This window comes from Piliocolobus tephrosceles, chromosome 10 (genome assembly GCF_002776525.5).
Source record: "Piliocolobus tephrosceles isolate RC106 chromosome 10, ASM277652v3, whole genome shotgun sequence".
Lineage (NCBI taxonomy): Eukaryota > Metazoa > Chordata > Mammalia > Primates > Cercopithecidae > Piliocolobus > Piliocolobus tephrosceles.
This window is the reverse complement of record NC_045443.1, coordinates 463,726-483,266: the sequence shown is the minus strand read 5'-3', so window position 1 is coordinate 483,266 and position 19,541 is coordinate 463,726. Positions and strand designations below refer to the sequence as shown.

General features: G+C 53.1%; 1 protein-coding gene across 1 annotated transcript in view; it reads left to right on the top strand.

The window, feature by feature from the left end:
- Positions 1–883: 883 nt before the first annotated feature.
- The window catches only part of LOC111520309 (sodium- and chloride-dependent betaine transporter), a 53,875-nt gene continuing 35,217 nt past the window's right edge, over positions 884–19,541 (top strand). Inside the window, exons 1-9 of the mRNA XM_026447796.2 lie at positions 884–1,107; positions 4,909–5,179; positions 10,520–10,654; positions 13,772–13,912; positions 14,767–14,854; positions 15,840–15,972; positions 17,698–17,832; positions 18,621–18,724; positions 19,100–19,224. Coding sequence (XP_026303581.1) covers positions 4,966–5,179; positions 10,520–10,654; positions 13,772–13,912; positions 14,767–14,854; positions 15,840–15,972; positions 17,698–17,832; positions 18,621–18,724; positions 19,100–19,224 — 1,075 coding nt within the window. The 5' untranslated portion in view covers positions 884–1,107; positions 4,909–4,965. The remainder of the gene's footprint in view (positions 1,108–4,908; positions 5,180–10,519; positions 10,655–13,771; positions 13,913–14,766; positions 14,855–15,839; positions 15,973–17,697; positions 17,833–18,620; positions 18,725–19,099; positions 19,225–19,541) is intronic.

The window sequence follows — 19,541 nt, the reverse complement described above, 5'->3', positions numbered from 1 at the left end:
AGACAACTTCTAGGTAGGTGCCTGGTGCTGTGCAGTGACCAGAGGTGCCTGGGACCAGGCACCCCACTGTCCCAGCCTCTGCTTCCAGAGGACCCACACCTCCCCTGAAGCACCGATGATATCCCAGCACCCTCACAGCAGCTCCGCAAAGTACATATTGTATTGTTACCTACGTTTGACAGACTGGGACACCGAGGCTGACCCCTGTCTAGCTGTCGTGACTGATACATGATAGAGGAGAAGAAACTCAGGTCTGTCTGGTCCCAAGCCTGGGTCCTCTCTACACTGCTTCTTGAGATAGGCTCTGGGTGCTTTCTCTAGGAAAATCCCAAGGAGAGGGGTAGTGGTTGTGCAGGTCCAGGGCCTTGCCTGGAAGCCACAGAGGGCAGGTACTTGGTGGAAAACTCCAGGGTGTGATTCACCCTCCTCCCTTGCCCTCATCAGTGAGGTCAGCTCCCCTCCCAGGTTCTCAGTTTCCAGCCTGGAGTCTCTGGTAAGAAAGGGCTGCCCCTGTGCTGCACATCCCCATCTCCTAGTCCCTGGGAAGGAGATGGTTCTGGAGGGGGTAGAGGAAAAGGGGGAAGGGGGAGGGGGAAGGAGCAGGAGGAGGGGAGATGAGATCGGGGTGTGAGCCTCTGAGCCCTTCCCCTGCCCAAGGGAGCAGCTCAGCCCAGCTCTGGAGGGGTCATCATGGGACCATGCCCACTGGGAGGGCACGGTCTGGAGACAGTGGGTTCACAGTGGGAGTGGGAGGGGGGTGGGAACACTGGGACAGAGGATTTGACTTCCTGAGGTTGGATGTTGTAATCTTGGTTCACAAACTTTTGGCCTCAGTCCCTCCTGTCGCTCCTGGTATTTCTCTGTCCCTTCACTTCACACACACACACACACACACACAGCTTCTTTCTGTCTGGGAGTCCCTGGACAAGTCACATGGGATTTTGCACTGGGAGGAACAGGGTAAGGCGTGAACGTGGAGGACAGTTTCCCTTTCAGGTCTCAGCTGTCTTGACTTTCCTGTAAGCGGCCACCCTGGAACTCTCCTGTCTCCTGGAGACCTGATGCCTGCAGCTGAGCTGACCGCAGGAGCCGGTGCTAGGGACTGAGGTGAGCGGGAAGTGGAAGGGCTGGCTCTGTTTTTGCAGTCTCCACCTGCTGCCCAGAGGGGCTGGAGGGATAGAGCCCTGGGAAGTGAGACTGTGGAACTGTGCGTGTCTGTGGTGGGAGGCAGGACCTGCAGTAACCTCAGGCCAGAGGGCAAGTCTGATGCCCACGACCGACTCTCAGGACAAGGGGTGCCCCCTAGCTCCGCCCCATCCAGCGTGGGAGCGGCTCAGGGATTAGCCTGTGGAACAGGAAAGTCCACCGATGGGGAGCTGGTCACGGCAGTGGGTGAAGGCAGGGGTGGTCATCTGGCGAGGCGGGGGGAAGCAGATGGCGTCCATCGAGGTGGAAGGAACAGTGGAGAGGAGAAACCTCGGGACATTCCTGAGGGCCCAGGAACTGCAATAAATGATCACAGGTGAGGGGCTCCTGTCCTCTGCCTACCGGCCGAGCATAACGAGCTGGGTGCCCGGCGTCTCCCAGGAGGAAGCTGTCTTGGCTTTGGGCGGTGGGCGGCTTGGGTGTGCTCGTGCCCGAGGGGGGCACTCAGGGGAGCTGCGGGCAGCCACCAACTGAGACAAGCAGCTCACGGGGTGTGAAGGACTACAGAGGGAGCCAGGTTTTGGTCATGCACACAGGTATGTGTGTGCGAAGGGACGTGACGGGAAATGGCACCAGTGTGGGTACGCGAATGGGTGTTGGTATGTGGGTGTAGGCTGAAGCAGGGGCTGGGTCCCATCCCCCCATGTGCAAGGGCTGAGCTGTTCCTATGCTGGACTGGGGAGCAAAGGGGACAGAGCTGGGACCCCAGCGGCACATGGGCAGCAGCATTTCTGTCTTGTCTGCTCCTCCACTAGCCCCAGCTGGACCTCTGGCTACATGCCCAGCTCCTGAAAACAGAGTTAACTTCGGACTTTCTCGTCTCTTGAAGATTTCCTCTCCGGGCAGCACCGAGCCCCGGGGTGGAAATTGGTGTGTTTGCTGCTGAAGGGCACTGAAGTATGATGAGGTCCATCCGCCGTCCCTCACCCCTTGCCGCAGCTTAGCAAAGCAGGTGGGCAGCCTTGGGAGGAGATGCCAGGGGCTGGAGAGGCGGCCAGCCAAAGCTGGAGGTGGAAGCGCACAGCGGAGGTGGGGTGCACCTTTGAAAAGTAGCCAGAAAGGAGAACTCAGTACAGCTTGTTTTGGTGTCCAACATCCTCTGGGCCATTTCCTCCTTGAGTCTGACTTAAATCCCTCTTGCTGCAGTTTAAGCCTGTTTCCCCTTGAGTTACCCTGGCTCAGGGCTGTCCTTTTCACTTGCTCTTGCTTTCATCCTGCTATTCTGGATTTTCATTCTTAACCACAAGTTACGCTCCTCCCAATTACCTTTTTATTTTTTTAAAAAACGTGTCAGTGTCAGTTCATCACCTCATGTTCTCTTTTCTCTCTTCCCCTATTTCTGATAAAACTCAAATCCTGGGCCCACACGGGATTCTGTGATTTGCTTCCCTGCCCCTGCTCCCCTCTGGCTTTCTCTTCATTCACTCCTTTTCCCCAAAAAGACTCCACTCCCCCAACTCTGGAGACCACCTTGGTCCTGCGATCGCTGCCTCTGGTCTGGGAACAGTCAGGCTCATTTCTGACCACTGCCCTAGGGGTCCTTGTGTTTGGAGCTCACCCTGTGGCCGGCGAGCAGAGACCATCGGTTCTCCTTCTCTTTATTGAGTCTTGTTTTTATCCCTTCACCCTCCGAACACCCCTGCTGAGCAGTGGTCATTCTCTCTTCCAGGGAGACCTAGGGTTCAGAGAGGAGGTGTGATTGGCCTGAGGTCACACAGCAAGTTAGAGACCCAGCTCCACCACTCACTGTCTTGGTAAGTTTATTCTAGCGTTCGAGAATGGTGTCCCCGAGGCCCCGCAGGCACCAGGCACTGTTCCTTCATCTCTCGGAGCTTCACTTCCTCACACTTGAAGTGGAGCTAATAGTAATGCCTAACTTCAAAGATTCTTACGAAGACGCCCGTCAGCCACACAGAGAAAGAGTGCCTGTTGTGACCACGGGGCTCACTCAGGTGTCAGCATGTTGTTGTTATTAACAGCTAGATCTGGATTAGAACTTGGGTTTCCCGTCTGGTGCTTTTTCACGAATGTTTTCAAGCTCGTTGACTAGGTTGTTCATTTGTTTGGGGACGAGTCCAGGGTCATTTCTCAGCGTGCCTCGGTCCTAATTCTGTAGCAACATCGACATTTGGGTTCAGTTGGTACCAGCTTCTCCCCTGGGCCTAACTCCCCGTTTGTTCTCCCAAGGCTCCAGTGCTCAAAGCCCCCATGGGTCTGATCACATACTCCGGACGGACCCAGAAGCGCTCTTTCCCCCGCTGCCCTGCCTTCTCCCTTATATCAGAGACTCAGTGCCTTTGCTTTCCACTGGGTGTCTCTCCTCATCCTCCCTCCTGGGCTGCAGGGGAAGCCTCCAAGTAGGTCCCAAACCAGAATTTCACTCTGACACGCTTTCCCGTTCCTGGCACCCTCCAAGTCACCTTCAAAAATTTCCATAGCCTCAAATGGCTCCTGCCCACGTCTTTCTAACTGACTTGGGCTTGGGCTGTTGCCTGGGTTAAAAGGAGCAACAAATAAACACAGACTCTTCCTTAATAAAAAGAATCCCTGTGTTTCTCTAGAGCCTTGGAGGAGCACGGAGCACTCGGTAGACCTGATTCCCTCAATAGCCCTCCGAGGTGAGGGGCCGTGGGATGGGTGCTCCTCTCTACAGTCTGGGGCACCTCCTCTTGGCAATTCCCTGGGAATAAAGGCAGAGGTGGCCTCAGGGTAATTGTTTGTGTGTATGAGAGGGAGGAGAAGGTAAACACAGACTGGAGATACACCCTGACAGAACCGGATTTATCTCCTGGCAGTTGACAAGCAGGCCAAGGGCCAGAGAGTAGAACTGAGAATGGCCCACGTCATTTTTTCTGGAGGTCTAGGGCGCTTTGGGCTCTCTAGGAGGGCAGGGAGAAGGAAGGGCAGTGACCCGCCGAGAAGGGCAGCCACTGCTGGGCCTCCCTCTTGAAGAGCCAGCCATTTGGTCACCTTGGGGGTCATCTGGAGATGATTGCCAGCCAAGCAAGAACTGGTCTGCTGATCCCTTCTGGCACCAGGGCCCCCCAGTTTTTCTCAGGACAGAGATGCACCAGAGAGAAGAGGAGCTGGGGCCCCCTCGAAGGCTCGTACTTGCCCCTGGTGCCGATCCTTGTTGTCATCTGGCCTTGTTCAGAGGCCCCACCTTCTCTTTTCCTCCCAATCAGCTGCCCAGAGCTGCTGGCTCCCCTGTTTACTCCGTGTTGATCGATCACCTTAGCACACAGCTGGCTAGGAGAGAACCATGCAGTCACTTTGGCCACACCTGCCCTTTGACCCTTGCTACCTCGGCAGCCTGGAGGCCCGAGGCTAAGCTGAGGTCACTCAGCAGACATCAAGGACCTGGGCAGATGGGCCGGCTGGGATGGTGGCGAGCTGTGCTGATAAAAAGGGACACGAAAAGAAAAAGCTCGAGCCTGGGTTTTCGTCACAGTTCTACTCCTGAGTGGTCTTGGGCAAATCACTTCATCTGTCAAGGCCTGGATTTCCTCATCTGCAAACTCAGAAACTAAGATTTGCTCTTTATTTGCTCTGAGAGTGATGAGAACGAAGCGTAACCTTAGGTGAGGATGCCACGAGCCCTTGGGAAGAACAACGATACGCTGACTGCAGAGATCAGGACGGGAAAGCAGGGCTGGCGGGAGCACGTCGGGTTTTACAGCTGATTTCTTCTCTTCCCACCAGGCTTTGGCCCTCGTCATCCTGCCCACCCAGCGGGGCTTCCCAATCCGCCACACGTCCATGGACGGGAAGGTGGCAGTGCAGGAGCATGGGCCTCCTGCGGTCTCCTGGGTCCCCGAGGAGGGAGAGAAGTTGGACCAGGAAGAGGAGGACCAGGTGAAGGATCGGGGCCAATGGAACAACAAGATGGAGTTTGTGCTGTCAGTGGCCGGGGAGATCATTGGGCTGGGCAATGTCTGGAGGTTTCCTTACCTCTGCTACAAAAATGGAGGTGGTGAGTTCACTTTGAGGTAGGCATGGTGGGGAGAGCTGTGCCCTGGCAGCTGGGCAGTGCCTACCTGGGCCCTCCTTCCTGGGCAGTGTGGTTTATAAAAGGAGGGCTATTTTGGAATCAGAGGACTTGAGTTTGAGTTCCAGCTCCACCATTAGCCTCAGCGTCCCCTCTGTGAAATGGGGACAATACCTCCCAGGGCGACGGTGAAGATGAAATTAGGCCATGGGCGGGACCAAGAAATTCTAGTTTTTTGCAAAAGCTTCTTCATGTCTATGTAAAGGTCAATCATTGATAGAATTCCGCCATTCATTCAGCGAACATGACTGCAGGCCGGTCACGTGCCAGAACCGGCACTAGGTGCGAAACAGAACACATTCCACGTGCTACACTCCGTGGAAGGGTTCTGGGGAGCGGTGCTGTGTCTGCGGCAGGCTGCGGACAAACAGAGCAGCATGGTCCGTGTCAAATGGTGATGCGTGGAGGGGTGAGGCGTGACGCAGGGAAGAGGGATAGGGAGTGCTAGGCGTGCGGAGGGGAAGGGGACAGTTCAGCAGACCTGAAGGAAGTGAAGGTGTGAGTGTCGTGGGTGTATCCTGGATGGAGAACACGCCCGACGCAGGTCCTGGGACTGGAAGCAGCAGGCCTGTCTGAGGAGCAGTGAGGAGGCAGGTGTGGCTGGGGCGGAATGAGAGAGGGAGAGAAGAATGGGGTGAGGTCAGGGAGGTAACAGGGTCACTCAGGCTCTGTTCTGAGTGAGATAGGAGCCACCGAAGCAATTTTGGTTGGAGAAATACTTTGCCTTTGAGTTTTTTTTTCAAATTAGAGAAACAGGATTTTATTGTTTTTCAGCACTGGATGTAAAAATTAGCAGTGGTGGGGAGGGGCTGGATTCCTTTTTCTAAGTGTACAGTTCAGTGGTTTTTAGTCACAGGATTGTGCAACCATCGCCACATCACTTTTAGAATATTTTCATCATCCCCAAAAGAAATCCTATATTCATCAGCAGTCGCTCCTCATTCCGTCTCCCGGCCAGCCCTTGGCAACCGCTCACGTGCTGCCGGTCTCTGCAGATCCCTGTTACGGATATTAATAGGAATAGAGTCGTGCAATGGGCAGTCCTTTGTGAGTGGTCAGATTCATTTTTTTTTTTTTTTTTTTTTTTTGCCTTTTGAAATCACTTTTATTCTTCCTGTGGAAAAGGTATATGTTTCTTGCAAACATTAGAACCTTTCAGGAAGGTAGAAAGAATACTCACATTTAGAGATAACCGTTGTTGAGAAAATCCTCCTAACCACTGTTTATATTCAATCTGACCAATATTTACGGAGTGTCTACTCCGTATCTTGCTATGTGTTTTAAAGCTTACAGGTATGATCACAAGCTGCTTGAATTGACAACTCCTGAGAAAAAGCAGTAGGCTTTCTTGGACTGGCTCGGTCTCTAGTGCTGAGGCTGAGAGGGTAGGCTGACCCTGGGCCAGAAAGTCAGGGGAAGGAGGATGAAGGGGCAGGGTGTTGGTTTCCTTCTTCATCCAGGGCCACCATCTCATGGCATGTAGGATGTCAGGGTTGGAGATGGAGGTGGCCCAGGATAAGCCCTCCTTTGGTGGAGAAGGATTTGCCCAGGACCTCAGAGGGCCCTGGAACCAGGCTGGCTGGTTCCTGCGTCACGGCATACTCCTCACCCAGCTATCCGGGAGGGAGAGAGCACTAGGGCCTGGGAGGCAGGGCCGCGGCGTCGGGCGCTCACCCTGCCTCTGTCCTGCCACTGGCTTCTGCTGTGGCTGTGGCCTCTGTCCTGGCCGCGGGACGGGGTACACAGAGAGAGATAAGTACCCCCAGTAACATCATGGGATGTTGGATCCGGGTGACCCTCGTCCCAGCCTAACTCTTGGGAAAGGCACCCTTTCTTTCATCTTTAAGACGAGGGGGCCAAATGAAGTTGGGGTCCCAATCTGGAGTCACTGGTCCTGGGGGGTCTAGGAATGTAGTAAAGAAGGACCAGAAATTCATTTTCTCATTTCCAACAACCTAATGATGGTTGGATATGGAAACAGGACGTCTCAGACTAGTCCAAATGTCTTTTAGTTTTTGCTGTAGACTGAACTGTACTAACTCATAGTGATAATAAAGTTTATCTTAAGCTGACCATAAGGCCTGATTGGCAGTTAAATATGATTTTTATTAATATACACAGGAAAATTTATTGATTATTAATTAGTAAACATAGTTCTGTAGAGAAAAATCTTTCAAAAGAAACAAAAAGAGTAATAAAACTATTGGTCTAATGAAGTCTTTGGTTATGAAAAAGAAGGGAGCCCCTGAATTAGATCATCCTTAAGAAATCCTTCACCTCAAAAGAGAAGTTTAGGAAACTCCCATTATCTGGGTTGTGAGTGGTTCAGGAACGAGCACGCAGCGGAGGTAAGGCACACCGTAGAGGTGTTTAAACCAATCACAGGCTTGCAGACACCCTGTCTGTAAAGGTTCCCGTGGGACATCATTGGACTGCCTGTGCCCACAGCCTGGGCTGACACCAAGGAGACATGAACCAGGGTAACCTTCCAAAGCAGGGCACTGATCAGATAATTTGAGGGGAGGGTGTTGGCAGCGTTAGTGTTCTAGAAACCCAAGGGTAGAGGACGCCCTATCCAGAACCAACCTTTTCATCTGCCCCCGAAGGTCCAGACTTGGTGCCGCCCTTTCAGGGAGGACCCAGTCGGAGTGGGGTCCAGCTCCAGGCCTCCTGAGGTCACCCCATCTTCTGTGAGGCAGAAGTCCACACTCCCAGGCGAGAACTGAAGCCACCTCTTTCATCAGAGGGGAGGACCTCCTGCACACAACAGGTGGGAGGGAGTCCCGTGGGCCACACGCCCTGACAGACATCCCGTAAAGCGCCTTCTGGGGAGGCCTCAGGTCATGTCCCTCTACTGCACGCTACCCCCCAGCCTAGGTCCTGGGACTTCCCAAGCCACTGAAACCTGGGTCAGTGGTGTTACTGGCACTGTGTTGACCAACACTCTAGTATTCCCAGGGTTGGAAAGGCAAACATGGGGTTCAAAGGGACTTTGGAACTCAGTGGAGAGTTACTGGCTTGTGGCTCTCCAGGATCCAGAAGACACAACCTTTTCCTTCTCTCACATATTGCTATCAGGAATCTGACAGATGGGTGCAAGAGTTTTGGAGAACAATTTGGAAATGCATGTTTAAAAAAGCCGGGCGCGGTGGCTCAAGCCTGTAATCCCAGCACTTTGGGAGGCCGAGACGGGTGGATCACCAGGTCAGGAGATCGAGACCATCCTGGCTAACACGGTGAAACCCCATCTCTACTAAAAATACAAAAAAAACTAGCCGGGTGAGGTGGCGGGCGCCTGTAGTCCCAGCTGCTCGGGAGGCTGAGGCAGGAGAATGGCGTGAACCCGGGAGGCGGAGCTTGCAGTGAGCTGAGATCCGGCCACTGCACGCCAGCCTGGGCGACAGAGCAAGACTCCGTCTCAAAAAGAAAAAATGTGCATCCCCCAAAGGTGGAAACAAGCCAAATAGCCACGAACAGATGAATGGATAAACAGAACGTGGTGGGTTCCCACAAGTGAATATTACGTAGCCTTCAAAAAGAAGGGAATTCATGCCACGACCTGGATGAATCTTGGAGGCATGCATGCTGAGTGAAATAAGCCGGGCACAAAGAGATAAGCACTGTATGATTACACGTTCATGAGGTGCCTAGGAGAGGCAAATGCACAGAAACAGAAAGTAGAATCACGGTGGCCAGGGGCTGGGGAGAGAGGGGAATGGGGTGTTCGGGTTTACTGTGTACAGAGTCTCAGTCCAGGATGATGAAAAAGCTCTGATGGATGGTGGTGATGGTTGCACAACATTGCAAATATACTTAATGCCACTGAACTGTACACTTAAGAACAGTTAAAGTGACTTATATTATGTATATTTTATCATTCACACACACAAAGCAAAAAAAAAAGTGCATACCTTTTGACTCAGGAGTTCCTCTACTGGTAATGTGTACTAAGGAGTGAATTAGACAAGTGCACGAGGATGTGGACAGCGGTCTTCATTATGACAACGTTTCGGATGAAATGACCAAAAGTCCAATGACAACATACTGGCGAAGTGCACTAGGATAGATACATAGAGTGGAACACTATGCAGCAATCAAAATGATGAGATAGATATGTATTTATTGCCATGAAGAGGTTTATGGTAAAAATGTAAAAAGTGGTTATCAAATAATGTATTTGATACACGATTACTTCTCATTTTTGCAAAAAAGAAATACGTGTGTGTGCTTTTAAGAAATCTGGAAGGATAATCAATGCTTTTTCCTTTCTTTCCCTCTGTACTTTCTGTGTTTTCTACATAATAATATGGATATGAAGTATCAGAGGTATATAGTGTAGTGATTAAGAGCTCAGCCTCAGGACTAGACCGCCTGGGTTTGTGCCTCAGTTTCCTCATTCATGCTTCGGTTTTTCCATCTTTAAAGTGACCTCAGTTTTATTATCTGCAAAATGGGGATAACAATAGGGCCTGCCCCATGGGAGGTGGTTTTGCAAGGACTGTGATGTTGATGAAGCATGTACAAGAGTGCCTAACATGAAGTCAGCACCAAGTAAGCACTCAGTGTTCTCATGGTGTAACAAACAATAATCCATTCATCCTGAGAGGAACTTCTGACGCGAGGTTTATGCCTTAGTGACTCCTACTGAGGTGGGTCTCCTGGGCTTGGTGTTGTCTTCAGATTCCGTTCCTGTGTAACCTGCTGGATGTTTGTTAGGCCTGGCCTCCCTCTGGCACCTGCAGGTTGGCACCTAATCATATCATGGCCTTCTCTGCTGGGAGCCCCGTTCAGATCAGAACGGGGTGGAGGCAACAAACACCCTGAAAATTATTAGTGGGAAAACAATGCTTCCCAGGTGTTTGTGTTTGTTTTTCTCTAAAATGTACCAAAAGTTTAATAAGCATAACCAGTTATATAGAAGCCATGTGTTTATTCCAAAAATAATCTATTGACTAGATTTGTAAAGTACACTAAGAAAATAAATAGTATATATATTAGAATTTCCACCTAAGTTTTCATTAATTTCCCTTCCAAGGTCTTTCTCATTCTGTGTAGGGTTCGGATCGGAACATTCCCAGCTGTACCTGCCTAACACTCAGGACGGCAGGCAGACAGGAGGAAGCCGACTTGGGTCCTCGGGAGGAGTCAGGAGGGAGATTCAGAACAGGATGGTGGAGGGTGGGTTTGTTGGGGGAGGGGGTCTGAAAGGATCCAGGCTGAGGAAGAGCCCGGTGTGGCTCAGCCCCGCCTCTCTCTTTTCTACAGGAGCCTTCTTCATCCCGTACTTCATCTTCTTCTTTGTCTGTGGCATCCCGGTGTTCTTTCTGGAGGTGGCGCTGGGCCAGTACACCAGCCAAGGGAGTGTCACAGCCTGGAGGAAGATCTGCCCCCTCTTCCAGGGTATGTATCCTCCCCCACCTTCCTGTTCATGGGCCCTCCATCTTGCCTGCATCCCCCCATTGTTTCTCCCTTCCTACCCACCCACTGCCTCGCTCATCCGCTCACTCCCGTCTTGCGCCAAGTGCAGAAGCAGGATCAGGCTTCACGGGCGGGTTGGAGAGAGGTGAGCCTGGTGGGGAAACACCAGCAAGCTGGGACTCTTACCACTGCTTAGGGGGAGGTGGGGGAGGCCGGTTTGGTGCTGATGCCTCTTGGGGCAACCATGGGACCCCTGCAGGGGCAGAAGTGAGGGGCTGGAACCGAGTGAAGCTTGGCTTACTGTGGTTCTACTCACAGGTGCTGGGTGCTCCAGGGGTGCTGGGCCTCAGCCAGAACAGTTTCCCCCTGTTCTGCCCTCCATCCCAGCAGCAGTAAATGTCCCCCTCAGCTGGGTCCTATGCCTAGGTCCAAGCACGCTCCTGGACAGCACATGCAGGGCTGGCCTCCCTGGAACAAACAGAGCTTATGGGGGTGCCATGGTCAGGGTGAGCAAACGGAGCACCGGAATGCGAGGGAAGGCGAAATCGCGGCTCTTTCCTTCTTTTCCAAGTCAGAGAGGCGCCAAGGCCTGGGGTCTCAGCGGGCGGTGTGCGCGCCCATGCTGTGGGGTGGGAGGCCCGGGCTGCGCCACCCGCCCTCTGCCGGCCGCAGCGCCCGCCGCACTCCCCTCTCCCGGGAGACGAGCCGCTGCGTTCAGGCTCGGGGCTCGCCCTGCGCTCGCACGCCCCCGCCACAGGCCGCTGGGTGGCCGGCTTCTCCACCCAGCGCCGCTCCTGCTGTCCCAGAGATGGGGGCCGCCCTGCCCCCTCTCCAGCAGAATCGCCGGCCCCGCTCGGCACCCCCGGGTGCGCTGAGTTCACTGGGTCGACCCAGGGCTGCGGGATGGGCCGGACGGCCGCGAGCACAGCGCGTTCCGCCTCGGCACAGTGGCCGCTTGTTTGTGTGTTTGTGTGTGTGTTTGTGTGGGTGTCTGTGTGGGCGCGCTCGACGCCCCGCCCGCTCCCCGGGGACCCTCTGCCATCGGCGGGTCCCCTCCTGCGCAGCGCCAGGCCCACCCCCGCGGGGCCGCCCGGGCCCCCCAGAACCCGTCCTTGCCACGGTGGGCTCGCCTGGCCCCGGAGGAGTGGTTTTGTTCATAGCATTGATTTTTCAGCCAGGCTGTTCTGAAAGGTCCACAGTCCTTCATTAAGTAGGGAGCACTTCGGAAGGCTGAGGGAGGAGGATTGCCTGAGCCCGGGAGTTCGAGACCAGCCTGGGCAGCATAGTGAGACCCACCCCTTCTCCGGTCTCTACATAAAAATTTAAAAATTAGCCGGGTCTGTCTGTGGTCTCAGCTACACCGGAGGCTCAGATGGGAGGATCACTTGAACCCAGGAGTTGGAGGCTGCAGCAAGCCGAGATCACACCACTGAGCTCTAGCCTGGACCCTCTCTCTCTGTCTCTCTCTCACACACACACACACAGACACCACACACACACACACACACAAAGTTACTGAGCATCACTAAAGACAGAGAGGGCTAACCCAGCAGGAAAGGGGCGGGGGTTCTCTCACAGGGGAAACTGGGCTCCAGCCCTTCTCCGCAGGACTCCCGAGCCACCTGGCGACACATTGCTTTTAAAATGACTGTGGAAATGATCCCACTTTGTAGACGGGGGTGCTGGGGAGGTGTGTGTAAGCCCTCCCTCGCCGGCACCCTCCCTCCCCAAGTACGCTGCCAGGAGACCAAGTGCATCCAGCTAACCACGAGGCTTCACGACAAGTGTTAAAATAGCGTGAGGTCTCCACCTTGGCTGGCGGTCTTGCTGCTGGCTGAGATGGCGCTAGGTGCTGACTCAGGCTCCTAAGGTCCTGACACGGGGACTGTTTCTCCCTTCCTCTCTGGTTTCTTTATTTTGCTGCTATCCTGAGACCCCTCTGTCACCCAGGCTGGAGTGCAGTGGCATGATCTCGGCTCACTGCAACCTCTGCCTCCCGGGGTCAAGGGATTCTTGTGGCTCAGCCACCCAAGTAGCTGGGATTACAGGCGTGCGCCACCACACCTGGCTAATTTTTGTATTTTTAGTAGAGGTTGGGTTTCACCATATTGGCCAGGCTGGTCTCAAACTCCTGACCTCAAGTGACTCACCCGCCTTGGCCTCCCAAAGCGCTGGGATAATTGGTGTGAGACACATTCTTACCAAATTTTCCTACTTACTCCTTCCTTTTTCTGGCCCCTTTTCATTTTCCAACCAGTACATGGTGGTTGTAGGAAAACTAGAAAATGCAGATAGCCAAAAAAAAAAAAAAAAAAACCCAGAAACTTGAAAATGTTATTTGAAATCCTACCACCTAGAAAATCACTTGTTAACTTTTGGGTGAAGATCTTTCCAGAGCTTTTCCCATGAAAAAAAATATATATATACGTTCAAATATATATTACAAAAATGGGAAAATGCGTAGGGTAATGTCCTGTAACCTGCATTTCTTCCTTAGAAAAATATGCTGTGGGCCAGGTGTGGTGGCTCACGCCTGTAGTCCGAGGGACCAGGACTCCCAAGCATTGCTGTCTGCTGTCCCTTGCATCACACCCACGGGCTCCTGCCCAAAGTTCCGTCCCCTGCCCAAAGTTCTTACTTCCTCTGCTAGGGCACAGGTTATGTGCCTATAATCCCAGCACTTTGGGAGGTCAGGAGTTCAAGACCAGCCTGGCCAACATGGTGAAACCCTGTCTCTACTAAAAATACAAAAACTAGTTGGGTGTGGTGGCACATACCTGTAATCCCAGCTACTCAGGAGGCTGAGGCAGGAGAATCGCTTGAACCTGGGAGGTGGAGGTTTCAGTGAGCCGAGACCGTGTCACTGCACTCTAGCCTGGGCAACAGAACAAGACTCCATCTCAAGAAAAAAGTAAAAAGGAAAAAAGAAAAAAGAAAGAAAACTATGCTGTGAATGGCTTCTCATGCCACTGGATAAACCCAGTGGTTCTCTTTGTGTAGCACCCAATACCCTTGTAACCTCAACTGGCAGCTTCTGTGTGACTTTTTTGCTAACATTGATCTCTTTTGTCCCTCCCCACCTCTCCTCCACTCTGGAAGGCATTGGTCTGGCGTCTGTGGTCATTGAGTCATATTTGAATATCTACTACATCATCATCCTTGCCTGGGCTCTCTTCTACCTATTCAGCTCCTTCACCTCTCAGCTGCCCTGGACGACCTGTAGCAACGTTTGGAACACAGGTATCCATCATTTCAGCCTCTGGGATGTTGCCTAATAGGGGCTGGGCTGCGGCGGCTGGTGATGTCCAAGCAGCGATGGGGTGTATAGCAGAACTTGCCTCACAGCCAAGCCATGTGGGCTCCGGGGCCAGCTCTGCTCCTTGGCTCTTCTGGGGCCCTCAGGCCAGCCACTAGGACAAGTCAGTGTGGTTGGGAGAACCCAAAGGGAGTGTATTAAACTGCAAGGGTTATCGCCACTTACTCATTCGTGCACTTAGCAAGCACTTACTGGACACCTACTGTGTGCTAAACATGGTGCCGAGAGCTGTAGATGGGTACAAGGCTGAGCAAAAGCAGCAGGGACCCAGCCTTTACTGTGTTTACAGTCTGGTGGTGGAAACAGACAAATAAACACAACCACCACAAATTGTGATAGGTGAACGAAACTGCAGAAACCATAGAACAAGGGGAGGGAGACGTGTCATCTGAGGCCTGAAGTGAGAAAGAGCCCAGCACGTGAACAGCATTCCAAGCAGGGGGAAGAGCAGGCACAGGGCCTCAGTCCCTTGGTCTGTCAAATGGAGAGACAGGAACGGGCCAGTGGGGATGCATGAGAAGTCTGAGTAGATCTGAAGTCTGGACAGTGTCTGAGGTTGGCAGGGCAGCCAGGTAAGCAGCCAGATTCAGAGGGAACAAGAGCAGGGGGAGGAAGAGCTGGCTCTATGAGCCTCCTGATGCTCTGGAGAGGGTGGGCTCCAAAGGAAGCTCTGGGGCTAAGAGTGGTGAGGACCACCAGGCTGCAAGGCCAGAGGGCCAGGGGGACTAGGGTATGAGGGCATCTCTCTCCATCTTGTCCCTAACCTTGTCCCCAACAGAGCATTGCGTGGACTTTCTGAACCACTCGGGAGCCGGCACAGTGACCCCATCTGAGAATGTTACCTCCCCTGTCATGGAATTCTGGGAGTAGGTGCTGGGCCCGTATGCCACATGTGAAGAGGCTCCAGGCAGAAGAAGTTTGGATGTCTGAGCTGTGCAAGTCTGAATGTCTGGGGTGCAAGTTTAAGATTCTCTGTATGCTTTCCAGCACTTCCTCCCCCGCCCCACTCCAGCCCCACATGTCGCTGAGGCAGGGGAGAACGCTCTCACATCTACTCACCTGGGTCCGCGTAGACTCATGTTTCTCCATCATGTCCACCTTCACCCTGGCATCCCTACCTCCACGCGTGTCTGCCCATACATGTCTGGTGGGCTGCTGGACACAGTCTTCACAGCCTTAGGCGAGCTGGGTGTGCATGTCTCTCCCCAGTGCCATGCTTTGGTGGCATCGTGCTGGTAGCTTGAAATCACCCAAGGCGGGAGTGAGCACATCAAGACCTGGGCATACCCTCCGCTCACATACTCACCCTCTCACATGACAACTTACACCTTCACATGACCCGTGCCCACACTCGTCCACCTACATTCCCACGCAAGGCTGCCTGTACTCTCACACTGAGCTCACCCCCACGTAGGCACCACTGCCCTCACACGTGAAAGCCCTCGCAGTGCCGAACCCTCACACCCACACACGCAGTTCCAGCACCCCATCACATGTTTAGACACTCACATTCAGCCCCTCCATGGGCTACCCATGCCACTGGCCCATCAACCTGCATGTGTAAATATTTACTCGCTACACGCTCATGTGTACATTCCTCATCTCTCTCCGTCTTTCTGTACAAGAAAAACAAATCTGGATGAGTTAGAAAGACAAAGATACGTATGGGATGATGGTAGAAGTTCGGTCTACGGGAACATGGCATGACTGTGGGGGAGGCAGGGGGTCGGGGAAGCCCTGGAATATGAGATCCATGGGGTCAGCTCTGAGAATCTGAGAATCAGGAGACTTGCCGACAGTTACAAACTGCCCCCTTTAGCCTTTCGTTCCTTATTTTTCCCAATCCTCCAGGAGACGAGTTCTGAGCATCACCTCGGGCATCCATGACCTGGGGGCCCTGCGCTGGGAGCTGGCCCTGTGCCTCCTGCTCGCCTGGGTCATCTGCTATTTCTGCATCTGGAAGGGCGTCAAGTCCACAGGCAAGGTGAGGTGTTCTGCCTCCTGGGAAGCTCCCTGGGGCCCCCAGAGCTTTCGGGGACACTTGAGGGGGACCCTCTGGAGAACGGATTTCTTTCTCTTAAGAAACGATGCTTCCTGAGCAGTGCAGGGGAGATGCATACTGAGAACAGGGGAAGTCACAGGAAGGCGGATCTTAGCTCTCTGCAAGGAAAATCTTTCTTTTTCAATATGACTTTAAAAATCCGGTTTACATAAGAATATTCAGGGCAGGCCAGGCGCGGTGGCTCAAGCCTGTAATCCCAGCACTTTGGGAGGCCGAGATGGGCGGATCACGAGGTCAGGAGATGGAGACCATCCTGGCTAACACGGTGAAACCCCGTCTCTACTAAAAAAAATACAAAAAACTAGCCGGGCGAGGTGGCGGGCACCTGTAGTCCCAGCTACTCGGGAGGCTGAGGCGGGAGAATGACGTGAACCCGGGAGGCGGAGCTTGCAGTGCGCCGAGATCCAGCCACGGCACCCAGCCTGGGTGACAGAGCGAGACTCCGTCTCAAAAACAAAAAGAATATTCAGGGCAAATTCGAAACAGAAAAGTCCCATTGTTGGAGCTAATCACTGCGCTGCCAGGTTGGCACTGCGGATCTCTGTTTGCTTCTGCCGTGTTGCCTTCTGGTTTCTCTCACACGTGTGTGTGTGTGTGTGTGTCCATTATGTGTGGCTGTGACATCATTAGGGTCACACACTCTTGTGACTCACTTGTTGTTGTATTTAACACATAGCAAGATAATTCTGAGTTTGAATTAGCAAACAGAACTGTCTTTGAGGTGACGAGTTTCCAGTTATCGAAGGGGTTCCCACCAAAAATGGGCAACAGTGGGCTTGTCACAGAGAGAGAATTCAGATTTGAGCATCATTTCCAACCCAGAGAGTCGGAGACTATGCTTCGTGCCTTTTTAAAGCCAGGAAAGGTCGGTAAACAGACTTCTCTGCTTGGCCATACACTTAGTCTGTTCCCGCAGCAGCCTTTCCCCTCCCTGAATTGTCACAAGTTGGTCATAGTGATGATGAAAGTGGTCACCGTAGTGAGAACAGCACAGACAGTGCCACTGCTGCCACCCAGGGAAGGAGCTGAGTTTGCTGAGTGGCAGCGTAGAACGCCCCGGAGCTCCGGCCACCACTGCTCCCCCAACCATCAGCCTGGAAAAGTACAGTCTAACTTTCCCCACAGATCGCTGTACAAATCTGGTCGCCATTCCCCCGGGTCGCCAGGGGGCAAGGAGAGAACGGCCAGGATAAGGGATTAAGAAAGACCAGATTCTGGCCTTAATTAGTCTTTGCCTTGATTTTATCCTTACACATTATATACATGGGTGGAACTGCCACTCTTTTTCATAAATATGTACAGATGATGTACATACGTACACGTTGACTAAACGTAAGAGGAAAAGAATAGTCTGGGAAGGTTATGGGCTGGAAGCCTGTCCCTGCCTCCTTCCCTGTCTTCCTCCTCCCTCCCCACCCTTCCCGTGCCGACGTGCATCTCACAGGATGTGTATCCCCAAATCTGTGGGGAGCACGGACCCATTGGAATGTGTAAAGGGAGGTGTGGAAAGTTTCCCGTGCTTAGCCCCTCTTAGCAGTCTCTGAGGCTGGGACTGAGCTCCATGTGACTCGCACTGCCTGTGGGGCGTGGCTGGAGGGCCACTGCATCCCCACCAGGAGTGACCTTGGCCTGCCCCCCCACCTCCAGGTGGTTTATTTCACAGCCACGTTTCCCTACCTGATGCTTGTCATTCTGCTGATCCGCGGTGTTACCCTTCCCGGGGCCTCCCAGGGCATCATCTATTACTTGAAGCCAGATTTGTTCCGCCTCAAGGACCCTCAGGTTTGTACTGTGCTGGGACCACTTCCCCAGATGCCCTCCCCACCCAACCAGGTCTGTATTTTTGAAAGTCTTGTATTGCTTTTTCCTTGGTTTAAAAGCAATAGATGCCCACTGGAGAAAAATTAGAAAATATGGAAGAAAGCTATATAAAAAAGAAACTAAAAATCTCTTGTAATTGCACCACTCGAATATACCTTTTTTTCTTAAAAAATTTTTTTTTCTTTCTTAGAGACAGGGTCTGGCTCTGTCCCCCAGGCTGGAGTGCAGTGGCGCCATCATAGCTCACTGCAGCCTCAACCTCTTGGGTTCAAGGCATCCTCTTGCCTCAGCCTCCCGAGCAGCTAGGACTACAGGCATGAGCCATGGTTCCTGGGCATTTTATCTTGATATTTTGATGAAGCAGCCTCTTTGTCCCCAGGTCATAGCTGCTTAAGACACTATATATAGAGATCTTAGTTGAATGAGACAAGTGACTCCCAGCTGTGCCCTGCAGATAGGCCTTGGGTGCAGCCATGGTTTGTAGATTCCCCTGAAGAAATTCAAGCAACACACATGTATTTGGTACTCACTAAGTGCCTACAGAACCAAACCAAAACTGGGCCCCACTGGGGAGGAGATCACCATGGAGACGGGAGGACGTACTCACGGAGACTTGGGATGCAGGAGGGAAGCGTTCAGGGAGCACTGAAGGGCCAGGCTGGTGCTGCAGGGGATGGGTCTGGATCTCGGGTCACCCTGGCTCTGGGCCCTGGGGGCTTCCTCTACCTCTTTCTTGGGGTTTTGTGTAGGTGTGGATGGATGCGGGCACCCAGATCTTCTTCTCCTTCGCCATCTGCCAGGGGTGCCTGACAGCCCTGGGCAGCTACAACAAGTACCACAACAACTGCTACAAGTGAGAACAGCGTGGGCCGGGGTGGGGCGAAGGAGGGCTAGGGGCCTGGGGTGGGCTCTGGACAAAGACTCATCATCTCTGGGCTCAGACCTTCCTTATTCATGATAAGTTGTGTCGAACTGACCTGGTGGGTTCAGTTCCCAGACTGAATGTCTTTCTTCTTCCTTTTCTCTCTCACTTCTCTCTTTGTTGTCTGCCACCCGATTTTTGTCTTTTTCTTCTACTGTCTTCTTCCCACGCTGTCTTCGCTTCCTCCCCTCCTCTGTGCCTCCCTCGCCTTCCCCTTCTCTCTCCTCGGTCCCCGCTCACTGTCTTTCGACCTCTCCTCCTCTCTTTTCCTCGCCGTTCCTATCTGCCCTTGCCCCACTCCCGCAGGGACAGCGTCGCCCTCTGCTTCCTGAACAGTGCCACCAGCTTTGTGGCTGGGTTTGTTGTCTTCTCCATCCTGGGCTTCATGTCGCAAGAGCAGGGGGTGCCCATCTCTGAAGTGGCCGAGTCAGGTAGGTGCCACTTGGCTGCCTGGGGCCTGAGGGGAAAGAGAGTCAAACACACTCTCTGCTGTCGAAAGGCATGAGTCCCAGAAGATGGGCAATATGATTTATTCATGGGTAATAGGATTTAATGTTAGCACCTGGGGCAGTGCTTAGCACAAAGCAGGGCTCCCTTTACCATGGGAAAGAGGAGGGGGAGGATGATGGATGCTAGATGGACCAACACTGGATGGATGGAGGGATGGATGGAGGGATGGATGGAGGGATGGATGGATGGATGGATAGATGGATGGATGGAGGGAGGGAGGGATGGATGGATGGAGGGA